This window comes from Marmota monax, unplaced genomic scaffold (genome assembly GCF_021218885.2).
Source record: "Marmota monax isolate L192 unplaced genomic scaffold, Marmota_monax_Labrador192_F-V1.1 WCK01_AAM20220418_F8-fsc01120, whole genome shotgun sequence".
Taxonomy (NCBI): Eukaryota; Metazoa; Chordata; class Mammalia; order Rodentia; family Sciuridae; genus Marmota; species Marmota monax.
In genome coordinates, this window is record NW_026694373.1 from 31,686 (window position 1) to 45,019 (window position 13,334).

Genomic DNA, 13,334 nt, shown 5'->3' on the forward strand with positions numbered 1-13,334 from the left:
CACAGGGGAAAAGAAGAAATGTATAAATGGGTGGTGGAGAGAGTGAAGAACACAGAAAAAAGAAAGAAGAGTGCCATTGCTAAAGAGTCATTGGGTCACCAAGAAATGACTGCCCTAAATTGCCTTTCCCTGTGTTATGAAACAAACTACACTAGCTCTGTGGTGTCCTTGAAAATTTTTGTTGTTGTTGTTTTGGTTTTAGCTTTTTAAAAAATAATTTCAATTCACTTTTCAGAATGCAATTTGCTCAATTTCTGTCCTTAGTACTTCCTCTTTCCCTATACTCCTAAGCCCTAGTCCCTAAAGCCCAGTCACACAAATATTGGCTGAGATGATCAATGACTAGCATTTTTTTTTTTGCATAAGGACTAGAAATGAGCAAATAATTCCATTTTTCCCCTAAGAATCTTAGAAAGTTGTATATAATCTAAACACTTATTGAATAGGGCTCATAGTTTTTGTTTTTCACCATATCTACCATGGTTAAAAGTAACAAGAAATAGGACTTGAGTGTTCTAACTCTGTTAGAACACTTGCCTAGCATGTGTGAGGCCCTGGTTTCTATTGTCGACACTGAAAATAAAGAGTGCATGTGTGTATGTGTGTGTGTGTGTGTGTACATACACACATGCTTACAAACACATGGTAGGCACTTAATCAATTGTTAAGTGAATAAACAAAATAAATTAAAAAACAATAGAAAGATCTTGAATAATATTCTATAATCATTTTTCTGATAAATTACCTATGTGATTCTACATGAAATAAGTAGAAGAGTTTGAATTACACTAGACCACTTATTTAGGTGTACAGCAGATAAAGGTGAGGTCAGGTGTTGGGAAACATCAAGAACTTTTTCAAACTTCCTTTCCATTGTGATTTAACACGTTACAGTGAACAGCACTAGGAGACATCAAATGAAACACTGAAGAGGTCAGGCTGTGCCTAGAGCAGGCCACAGTCCTTTTCCTGATAAAATGTGGGAAACAGTATCAAAAAAGATATAATTCAATCTTTGGTGGACATTTGCAATTTTATGCTCAATATATAGACACTGCTATGGACGTATGTAGTCTGTGTCAGGGGATACAAAATTGAGGTTGTGAAAAACTGTCATAGTAAGCTTTGATTATATCTGACATGTGTCTGATTTTCATCTTTGAGTAACTAAAATCCTGATTTTCCTTCAAGTAATCACAGCTTTGCCATTTTCTGAATATAAGATTTGGGCATGGTCATTTCCCACGTGTGAAAATATGGCTTTTGCCTGTTTGATCAGAAAACATGTTCTTCAGATTTTAATGACTGGCTCAGGTATATTTTGGCAAAAAAAAAAAAAAAAAAAGAAAAGAAAAGAAAGAAAGAAAGAAAAGGCAACATTTTTCTTCAAATCATACATTTTTCCTACTAGAATTTCTGAGAATACAGAGCCAGCACTTCTGGCAATCTTATTCAGAGTTGACTCCTGTCAACAAAGAAGGAAGTCAACTTGGAAAAAGAACAGAAGGAACTAACTTATTAATACAATTTCAATTGTAGAGTTAACCTATTTCCAAATAATGTGACCATTTTTAAAAAATACAATTTATATATATATATAAATTGTTTTATATATATAGTTTTATTTTTTGGTGCTAGGGATTGTCCCCAGGGCCTTGTTTATGCTAGGCAAGCACTCTACCAACTGAGCTATATCCCAAGCCCTACTTTATAAATTTATTAAAATGAAATAAAAATCTAACCTACCCATCCCAGAAACTAAAATATTACCAATATTTGCACCTATTTTTATATCCTCCTTATTCTGCCTACTATCTCATCTTAAAAGTGATTAATATTATGAATTTTAAAATGTGTATTTATCTTGATGTTTAGAAATAAAATATATTTGTCATATGTGTATTTAAAAATTACATATTTTTGAATTTTAAATAATTTGGCATACTATATGCAGATTTTTTGCAATTACTTTTATTTTTATTCAAAAACAAATCACTAAAGTTTGTATTTGTTTTTGAATATAGTTGTGAATTAATTTTCACTGCTTTAATTGATATTCTGTATTGTGTTATATTATTATTTCAAAATGTGTTTATTTCTTATCCTATCAATGAACATTTGACTCCAACAAACAGTATATGGTGGACAATTTTGAACATATGTTCTAAAGGGCAATTCATGGGTTGTAGATTACTTGATTTTATAAAATGCTATAATTTTTATGCATCAGAGATCCAGAAAAACACTCTAGTTTATGTGGCAAAAAAAGAGAACTGGAATATTTGAGAACTGATTAACTTACACACTGAAAGAGAGGATTAAGTAGAAAAATGTTCTATTTTTTCTTGTTATTGTTTTAATTGGAAAGTAGGCAAATGACGTCATCCAGAAAATAACCTAAGCTAATATTTTTCAATGTCAATTTCAAAATATCAATTCTTAGTCATGTTATTCTATCATTTTTAGAATAAAGTGTCTTGAACACTAAAATAGACTGATACCCCGAGGAAAATATTTTCCTTAAGGCCTAAAGACTTCCTATTTTTATTAAATATTGTTAAAATATGTGGTCACTAAAGTTAAATAGGATATATGTAGGTGTTTATAAATGATAAATAGAGTTATAAAAAATTTCATCTATGCTCCCATATCTACATTATAGATGACTTGCAGAAGTTAGCAGAGGCATAATAATGAAGAATCTCGGGATATTTTATGAAAACTTATAGTTCCTTTTATTTTGAATATAACCTGGACTCACAACCTACCCAAATAAAGTAAAATCTTCCAGGGCCTTGTGAGTGCTAGGCAAGCACTCTACCAACTGAGCTACAATCCCAGCCCCTATCTCCTATTTTTAAAATAATAATGAGATATATCATCTTTTGTCAGCTCAGTAAATAAATGAACTTCCAGAACCTTGAGTCCTAAATGAATCCAACAGCATCTAATGGCAAACTATTTTCAGTTATTTTATCTTATAAGAAAAAATTCCTTAAATTGAAGAGTTCAAAAAGGCTATTAATAAAAAGATTTACATTTACAGGATGGTCTCTGGGGTGGCATTGGGCCACCTAGCAACCCCCAATCCTGAACACATACTTCTTGCTTGCAGTTCTCAGAATAACTGGAATGTGCTGAAATGTAACATCTTGAGCTAAGGACTTCATATCTAGATTACCTCAGGTTTGTTCTTGTTTTTTTTTTTTTTTTTTTTTTTTTAATGTCTGACAACACTTTCATCCTGCTAGGTAGATATCTGCTGTGGTATAGTACCTAGAGAAGACTATTTTGGGGTCCGTCAGCTGCAGTTTAATAAGAGACACAGGTAAGATCCCATCTGCCCTGCACAGCTTTCCTGCGCCTCCACAACCAGCTTACTGTGAATCCTGAGATTTTACTGCCCCTTGCTGGCATCTGGGATTAGCAAGGTCTCTTTAATTAACTTCTTTCTTGGGAATTCTGTCTCACCAGACCCAGGTAATTGGTAAAAATTGCAGTCAGAGGAACAGTAGGCTGGTGCAGTTGGACTCCTCTTCCTGGTAGTTGGCATAGTGATGATATTGCTACCTGCCATTCAGTAGGTGTCCCCCCTGGGACTTGTAGCCAGTGCAATGAATCTGCTTCAAAACATTCATCCTATATTTAAAAACCTACTGTGATTTGTTAGAAGTTTGATAAAGGTTTTACATCCCAACTGTTTACTTAGGGTGTCATTTCTTTGGATCATGAGCTATCCAAATGATAATGAGGTATTCTTTAGATCAGCACTATTTACAGTAACTTAGAACCCTAGCCCCTGCTCTGCTTGTGAAGTGAGGAAGGGAAAAGAGACTTTCTCAAGGTGTATGGCAATCTGAGGTCAACAGCTTCTTCCAATATGGATTCTTGGTCTCCCAGGCTGATGCAATGTTTTAATTATTCAGAAAGTTGCTGCCAAAACATTTCCATACTAACAGGCACTCTTGTTTATAAATTCCCCAGTGATAATCCAGCATCAATGTCTTTTTGGCAAGAAGCTTTGAAACTGAATTCTACTACTGAAAATGGCTCCAACTAGCTGGCCCCAATGCTCTCACCAAAGTCGATGTTCTCTGAAGTCATTATGTCAGCAAACTTTGCGTGGTGTTTCTTTCCTGGGGATGAGGGACTCGCCTATCGTGACCAGGCAAGGCAATATTCAGAAGGGACCATGTGGACATGTTCACTTCTAGGATCCAAGTAAGGGAAACTTAATCAGATATACAGTTAACACCATATTCAGTGTTTTTCTGAATGGTGATTTAATCTTTTATAGAAAGAGAACTTAGTGAATGTTTATACACAAATAATATCAACATGAATATCCAAGATAAACTTTTGATAAGATACGTGATTTATTTCTGTAGAGTTTGTTTCCTCATATGACATGAATAAATTGGATATATTATAGAGGAAAAATGATCAGAATAGATGCACTTTACTAGTCTAGGGATGCATGTCAGTCAGTAGTCAGTACTGATTGTTCCATTTTTAACTACTGTGATCATTCACTTGAGTTAGAAATAAATGCTGATTGTCTTTCTGTGTTTTTTTTTCCAGATGATATAGTTATTTTGAGAAGTTGACCTGTTGGATTCATTCCATGGAAAAATTAGACAATATAACTGGACTCATTTTCCAGGGCCTTTTTCAGACCCCAGAGATTGAAGAAGTCTGTTTTGGGGTGTTCTCATTCTTTTAAACAGTCATTCCTCTGGGAATCCTCCTCATCACGCTGACCATTTTCATGAGAAATCTGTTGAAAACACGTGTATTTCTTCCTCAACTTCCTGTCATTGATGGGCATTTGTTTCCCCTTCTGTCACAGCACCCAAGATGATTGTTGACATTTTAGGAAAGAACAAAACTATCTCTTTTGTGGAGTGCATGTTGCAAGTCCTTGGGGTGTATTTCTTTGGTGGCACCAGAATCTTCATCCTTATAATAATGGTTTGTGACCATTATGTGGCCATCTGAAGCACTATATGACCATCATGGACAGGGGGAGGTGCAGTAAATATTGTTGGAGACCTGGGTAAGTGGATTCTTCCATTCTGTTATCCAAGTGGCTCTGGTAGTCCACCTAGCCTTTTGTGGACCCAATGAGATCGATCACTACTTTTGTGATGTCAGCACTGTGCTCAAACTTGCCAGCACACACACCTATATTATCGGTGTCATTGTGACAGCCAACAGTGGTACCATCACTCTGGGGAGTTTTGTATTTTTGCTCATTACCTATAGTGTCATTCTGGTGTCTCTGAGAAAGTAGTCAGCAGAAGGAAGGCACAGAGCTCTGTCCACCTATGGAGCACACATTGCTGTAGTCATCATTTTTTGTTTTTTGTCCTTGTGTGTTCGCATACAAGCGCCCCAATGTTAACTTCTAGGAGGATAAGATAGTGGCTGTATTTTACACCATTATCATTCCCATGCTAAATCCTATAATTTATATAACCAGAAATGCAGAAGTAAACAATACTATGAAGAAACTGTGGGGCAAGAAGGTGTTTGGGACCAGTGGCAAATGGTTGGGAGTAATAATTTAAGCTGAATGATCTTAAATTTTGTCACTCTTGCTTATATATAGTTCACAATGAACAAAATAATGATGCGACTAGATTTTCAGAAGAACAAATGAGAACTAGAATTTGTTAAAAACTAGAATATCACTCATCATTACTTAATATTAATTTTGTTATTTCTTAATCAAATGATTTTCTAAAATATTAAGACTAAGGAAATATTACTAAGCACAGAATCTCAGCATCATCATCTTATCCTCAATTTTATTTTTGCTATTTTCTTTATATGATTTTAAAACCTACTCTGAGATACTTGAGGTTGTTTACAGGGTTAAGACCTTTTCTGGTATGCATTAAGCTATTAATAGGTACTTAATTTTTGAATAGATATGTGTAAAACATGACAAATTAGCTAATTCATTTTGATAGCAGTCCTACAAAACACAATCACATGTCATTCCAGTAATCTTGGAATGGCTGCAGAGGTGTGAGCAGCATACCAAAATAATAAAACTAAGCTTAAAGACAAAAGATTGGTTACTTATTTGGACTGGACTTTCTTATCTTATTCCACCTGTGTATTATCAAACGACTTATACCAGACAAATACGTTTTTTCTTATGCTAAATTCTTGTGCCCTGATGATAGATTTCTCTTTCACATGAACCATGCATGACCTGAGATTTTTATTTATTTATTTATTTATTTTTGTGTGTGGATAAGTGTATCTCCAATTGTCTCTCTGCCTCACTCTAATATCCAGCATTAGAGTATAACAATAAATTAGAGTATAATAATAAATTAGAGTATAACAGTATACACACTGGGTCTTCTTACATTTGTATTAGTGGTTGAGAGAGGGGTAGAACTATCACTCATGGATACCTGAGGGTTGTAGCTCAGCTGTAGAGTGCTTGCCTAGCATGAGTGGGACACTGGGTTCGATTCTCAGCACCACATATAAATAAATTAAAATTAAGGTCTCTCAAAAAAAGAAAATATTAAGAAACAAGAGTGATACCTGATATTGGTGTATTCATAAAATCATAAACAAAGATATCTGGATTAGAATTTATAATAAATTTATAAACCATGCTCTAGAAACATAACGATCCATTGTTATGGTCCAAGATTAGACATTGTAAGCAATAGATCTCTTTGTTCCCTAGATCAAGTTACCAAACCAGGCTGGTGAATAAAATCACTTTGCAATTTTTCTGACCCAATTAAGCTAGGATTAGGGGTCTTACAAATATTTGTGTTCTGAGTAATTGTTTCTAGTAGTTTTCATACAGTTGATGGAACATATGAGTACTTGCACTTGGATTTGATGATTTTGATATTCCTAGAATCAGGAAATTTGGACTATCCCCAGTTTGAAGAAGTATGATCAACAAGAGCTTTTTATTCTATTAATACACAATCATAGCATTGACTGCCAGACTGATGTTGTTATACCATTGCTGTAAAGAAATGGGAAATTATGACTTCTTGTAAACTTTAAATGAAAAAAAAGCCAAACATTCTAATTTTTCAGAAAAACAGTTTTCTTAGTAGTGAAAAATATGAAAATTTTTCTCCTCATTTCTAATTGCTAATGTTTATGCTTCTTTTCCTGGAATAGCATAAACAAATGTAAATACATTTCTGAGCAGCACTCAATGGATTGTATGAACAGATTTCATGTTCATTCATATTTTATGTCTTTTCTCATATAAACATATCCATGAAACTAATATATTTATCATATTTTTAGGTGTCTCCAGAATTAAAGTACTTTGTGATTTCTGAATGAGAATTCCTTAAATATTTCAGTGTTTTGACATATTTAGTTCGTATTTGGTGATCAGCTGTGAATTTGATTTGACACACAGAGGAAGGTAACTCTGCTATTGTATGCATGAGGGAAATGAGGTACATGAAGTATTACTGGGCCCACTAAGAAGTCTTAAATTAAACCCAGCCATTTCCAGTCTATGTCAGCTGAACTCCAGCTTACCTAGAGACCCATGAAAGAGAATTAAATGTTTTTTTGTGTGGAAATTCTGAGTGTTAGGGTGGACATTTCCACAGCGTTTCTGAGTCTGCAGATCTAAGGAGACAAGTGTCAAATACTTGGGCAACTAAACCACTAATCTGCATCCTCAGCCCTTTTTAATTTTTGAGACAGGTTCTTGCTAAGATGTTGAGACTTGCTCAGTCAAGCTTACAATTTCTTAAAAAAGGACAAAACGACCAAACTATGATCCTTTATAATTTCCATTGTAAAATATTATGATGTCAATTAAGTCTGGGGTCTAGAAAGAAAGAATGAGTTCCAGAATTTAAGATCTGGGAGAGATTTAGAGATCATTTGGACAAGGTCTTTGTATACAGGTTCAGAGAAGTGAAGAAATGGAGATTTACTTTTTTTCCCTTTTTTTATTGTTAATACACTGAATAATATTGGTATGGGAAGTTTGAATCCTTCAAATCTTTTGTGAGATTTTATTTCTAAAATTGGATTATCTTCTGATTTTCTCTTGTTGGTGATGCAGGAGCTTCTGTAATTTAAAAAAAACAGCATTTTTTAAGATTTCTTCCATTTATGTGTTTAAAAATTGGAGAAATAATCACAGTAATCACTTGGACACACAAGAACGCTCTGAGAAAGTTTTATGCCAAATATCAATTCCTAATATGGTATTCACCAGTTTTACCTCATCTGAAGGATTATGATAGTATGTTAGGTCTCTTTTTATTTGTAATAAGTTGCTTATGATATCCAACAGTCCTCAAATGTCTGGGTATTCGCTTGCCCCCAAATACCATCATTTTGGTGAATAACACTTCCTCAACCATTTTTTCCCCAAAGGAATCCCTGTGGCTTCATACCAACTGTGATAACCCATAGTTCTGTCCAAGTTCCTAACAGATGCTCATGGAGAAGGTCCCCGTCAGAAAGACTACTACTTCTGTGACATGTTCCCCTTGCTGAGCTGAGCTGACATGAGGCTCCTGCACATGACAATCATTACCATCACAGGGATGATGTCTCTTTTAGTATTTGTTGCCTTTGTAATTTTTTATACCATCACTCTGTTCACCTTGAGGACCTGCTTCTCAAGTGCCACCATCTGTGGCTCAGACATCACTGTGGTTTTCTTGTTTTCTTGACTATGTCAGGGTTGATTCTGCCAGCGATGACACAGTGTTTGCTCTGTTCACACCACTACTTCCCCCTTGCTCAAACCCCTCATTTACACACTGAGAAATATAGACATGAAGAAGGCCCTGAGAGATTGTGGGGCCAAGACACGCTGAAGGTTATTGAAGCCTCTGGTGTTGGCACCCTTTGCCTGATCTTGTTCCCTATCCAGAATCAATGTCATCAACACAACAAAGATGGGATGTGCTGTCACCCACAGTAACAAACCTTGGAGAGAGAAGACCCCTGGCCACTCTATTTCTGTTGCTTTGATTCTCTGAGATTTTACACAAGAGAAGTAGATCACATGACCTCCTGGTCCCTCCTAGCTCTGACATTCTTCCACTTATTCTGTTCTTCCTGAATCCACACATATGGGCACTATAATAGTCATCAGAGAAATGTATAAGAACTGTATTTATGTCCTGCTTTAGAAACAAATATCTTCATGGAAAAACCAGCTATGTTGGGAGAGGTACTAACTTCTTCCATTCATTGGTTTCATTGCAATAAAGAAAAATGAAAGCAATTTCGAAACATGAGTATGCTGTTTATTTCAGACCTTTCAGTTAACAACATGTATTTCTAAAATAAAAAATGCAATGTAATTTTGCCTCTTGCATATTACTATTGAGCGTTGCCTTATTTAATTCTTAGTACCCTTTAGGTGGTATATTTCATTAATTAGAACTTAAAATTGAAGATTAACATCTATTTCTTTCAAAATTTCAAATTTATCACAATGACAATACTTATACGCTCATTTTTTTCACCTTTTTATTGGTGCATTGCAATTGTAGTTAATAATGGCATTTATTGTTACATATTCATACATGTACACAATATAACTATGCAATTTGACCTATATTACTTTTGTCATTTACCTTGGCTGTAGCTCTCATCCCTTGATCCCTTTCCTCCACTCACCCCCCTTTGATTTTTAGAAGATCTCTGACACACACCTTTTTTTTTACTTTGTCCACTTTGGCTTCCACATTTGACAGGCAACATAAGACCCTTCACTTCCTTTCTGAGTTTAACTTATTTCACCAAACATGATGGTCTCTAGTTCTATTCATTTTTCCTGAAAATGCCATGATTTCATTTTTCCTTATAACTGAATAATACTCCATTGTGTGTGTGTGTGTGTGTGTGTGTGTGTGTATATATATCACATTTCCTTTGTCCATTCATCCATTGATGGATACCTAGGCTGCTTTCATAGTTTGGCTATTGTGAATTGTGCTGCTATAAACCTGTGCATGCATGTAGCATGGTAGTAACATGACTAATTCTTCAGGGTAATCACTGAGGAGTTACATACTCATTTTAAAAGTCTTTATAAGTGTTCAAAAGAACTCTGTTTTTGTGAATGTACAGCATGGAAAATTTCCCAACCTGTGTAATGTTTTGAAATTAGAAAAAGAAATGTAATGAATAAATGGATATTACTGGGGTGCAATTTGTTAATGTTTACATAAAACATGCAAATAATAGTGAAATTTTTATTATAGCTTTCAAACTATTCAAATTTATGTCCTTTTAAACTATTCAAATTGATGTTCTGATCCTGGATTAAAAACTGGGACAAGTCAGTCACAGGGGTGCACACCTGTAATCACCATGGCTCAGAAGGCTGAGGCAGGAGGATCATGAGTTCAAATCCAGCCTCAGAAAAAGCAGGTGCTAAGCAACTCAATGAGATCCTGTTTCTAAGTAGAAAACTAGATAGGACTAGGGATGTGGCTCAGTGGTTGAGTGCCCCTGAGTTCAATCCCAGGTACACACACACATATACACATAAACAACAGATCTGGGGTGAGTCTGAGTTTTCATGTTTCTTTTTCATCTCCTTCCCAGGAATCACAAGTCCACCTACCTCCTCCCACAGGAACTACTCAGAAAGATAATTTCAGGAACAGGTATAGCTTTATAAAGTGGCTGGTGAAAACTTGAATACTCTTTCATGTGCTTTACTTATTTGGTCTCTGTGAATCAAAACAATGCCATCTACTACTTTCCCAGGGACATCAGACAAACAATTATTTAGTATAAAGGCATTAAAAAAAGAGTATTATAGAGAGAAGTTATCAAATGTGTGATATTTATTTATTATGCTGTTTTGAAAGCTCAGCTCAATTTTAGCTCTCTGTTCACTGGACAGCATAACACAGGGGGAAACATTCAAAAGACCTGTTTGTATTCCATCAACTCATAGAACTCTTATATTCTAACAACATGAAGAGTCATCACGTCCCAGGTCCCCAATTTGTTTCCTGACATGTCACTGCCTGCACAGAAATTCACAGAGAATCTTGTTTAAAATATAGATTCTTATAGACCATTAACCTGGCCTAATTGAAAAGCTTCTCTTTTAAAATGTCCATTTGTGCATGAAAAATAAAAGATAATTATCATGATGAGTTTGTAAAGCATTGACCAACTCCTTTCAAAATTTAAAAATATAGAGGCACATAGAGACCCAGCAAATGAATGTCTAAAGTGGATAAAATGGTGAACAATACAAGTTTGTATTGTTCAAGCACAATGCCTAAACATGGTTTTAATTTCAAATTCAAACATCTTTTGAATTTTTTAAAAACTTTTTTGCTTTTAATTCTGTGGATACATCCCTACCACAGGTCACATATTATGCACTATGGTCCTTTCCATGAATAATGTGTATACTCCTCACCCAGGCACAGATATAAAACCAAGAATAAGCAGTAGCATGGATAATCAATGTCAGGAAAAGACAATGAATCAATAGTTGAGGCCATTGGTGCTATATATATTTACTAAAAATAAATAAATAAATAAAAAATAAATAAATTTCAGGCCATGGCTCATGGAGAAGGAAGGAGAACTGGGTCACCAGAGAAAATATCAATTCAAACAAGAAAAAAAATTAATAATACTGAGATGTTGTAATTGAAAGGGGGACTCTCACAGCTTAATAAGGTCAATCTTCTCACTATTAGGGTATAATGAGCACCACAGTATGGAAAGATTTTTCCCAAGACCAAATGATGAAAACTAATCTTTTGTCTTTCCAGCTTGGGTGTTATCTCTTTGACCTTCTGCAAACACTTCTACTCTCAGTCCAGGCTTATTGGTTTAGTTTTCCCCATCTTTTGAAGAATTTATATAGGAGAACATTAGCTTTGATGTATTGCTTTTTATGTATTCTACAATCCATGATATTTATATAGGAGAACATTAGCTTTGATGTATTGCTTTTTATGTATTCTACAATCCATGATATATATATGAGCTTAAAATGCACCAGTCATAGTTAAAAACCACAGAAATGGCTTTAGATAATAATTCATAGAACATTCTCATTTTGAAAATTAACAAAACATAAAACAGAGAAGAAAATAATGATGCTGAATATGATAATTTTAAGATTGTTAGTTACAGGAATACCTAACATAGATTTCAGGAAATTACATGAGTATAAAATAATTAGGATAATAATGATCATACCTTTTCTTTGTAAAATGTGTTTTTTTTTTTTTTCATTTGTTCTTTCCTCAAACCCTGTGAATTTGTCCTGGTTGTCTTTATTGTACAGAGGAGTTAAACACAGTGTAGAAAATTTAAGATAATTCATAAAATCATTCAGTTTAAATTATTACTTCCAACTATTTCCCACTGGTCCAAAACACCTTCTTGTCCCACAGTTTCTTCATAGCATTTTTTACTTCTGTATTTCTCAGTGTGTAAATCAGAGGATTCAACATGGGAGTGATAATGGTGTAAAATACAGCCACCATCTTATCCTCTGAGAAGGTAGTGTCAGGCCTCATGTACATAAAAGTACAGGGACCGAAAAAGATGATGACCACTGCAATGTGGGAGCCACAGGTGGACAGAGCTTTGCGTCTTCCTTCTGCTGACTGCTTCCTCAGAGTCACCAGAATGACACTGTAGGAGAAGAGCAAGATCGCAAAGCTCCCTAGACTAATGGTACCACTATTGGCTGTCACAACAATACCAACAATATAGGTGTCTGTGCAGGCAAGTTTCAGCACAGGGTGGACATCACAGAAGTAGTGATCAATCTCATTGGGTCCACAAAAGGGCAATTGGACTACCAGAGCCACTTGGATAATGGAGTGTATGAACCCACCTACCCATGTCCCCAGCAACATTTTACTGCACATCTCCCTGTCCATGATGGTCATATAGTGCAGGGGTTTGCAGATGGCCACATAACGATCATAGGCCATTACAGTAAGGATGAAGATCTCAGTGCAACCAAAGAAATGAACTAAAAAGAGTTGCAGCATGCACCCTGCATAAGAGATAGTTTTGTTCTTTGCTAACATGTCAACAATCATCTTGGGTACTATGACTGAAGAATAACAAATGTCTACAAAAGACAAAAAGTTGAGAAAGAAATACATAGGAGACTTGAGCAGGTTGCCCGTGCAAACTGTCAGCATGATGGTGAGGTTTCCCAGAAGAATGACTGCATAGAAGAATGAGAACAGCACAAAGCAGACTTCCTCAACTTCTGGGTTCTGGGAAAGGCCCCAGAAGATGAATTCAGTTACATTGTTTATTTTTTCCATGGGATGAGTCCATGAGGCCAT

The 13,334-nt window shown here is 35.2% G+C and overlaps 1 protein-coding gene and 1 pseudogene across 1 annotated transcript; one reads left to right on the top strand and one right to left on the bottom strand.

The window, feature by feature from the left end:
• The first annotated feature begins 4,624 nt into the window (after positions 1-4,624).
• On the top strand, positions 4,625-5,570 carry LOC124109281 (olfactory receptor 4S2-like; annotated as a pseudogene).
• Positions 5,571-12,380: 6,810 nt separating this feature from the next.
• On the bottom strand, positions 12,381-13,334 carry LOC124109280 (olfactory receptor 4S2-like). The gene has a single exon (XM_046467785.1). The coding sequence runs from the start codon at positions 13,332-13,334 to the stop codon at positions 12,381-12,383; it is 954 nt and encodes a 317-aa protein (XP_046323741.1).

Bases quoted from the DNA above. Each gene is read 5' to 3' on its own strand.
- LOC124109280 (XM_046467785.1), bottom strand. From the start codon at position 13,334: ATGGCCTCATGGACTCATCCCATGGAAAAAATAAACAATGTAACTGAA.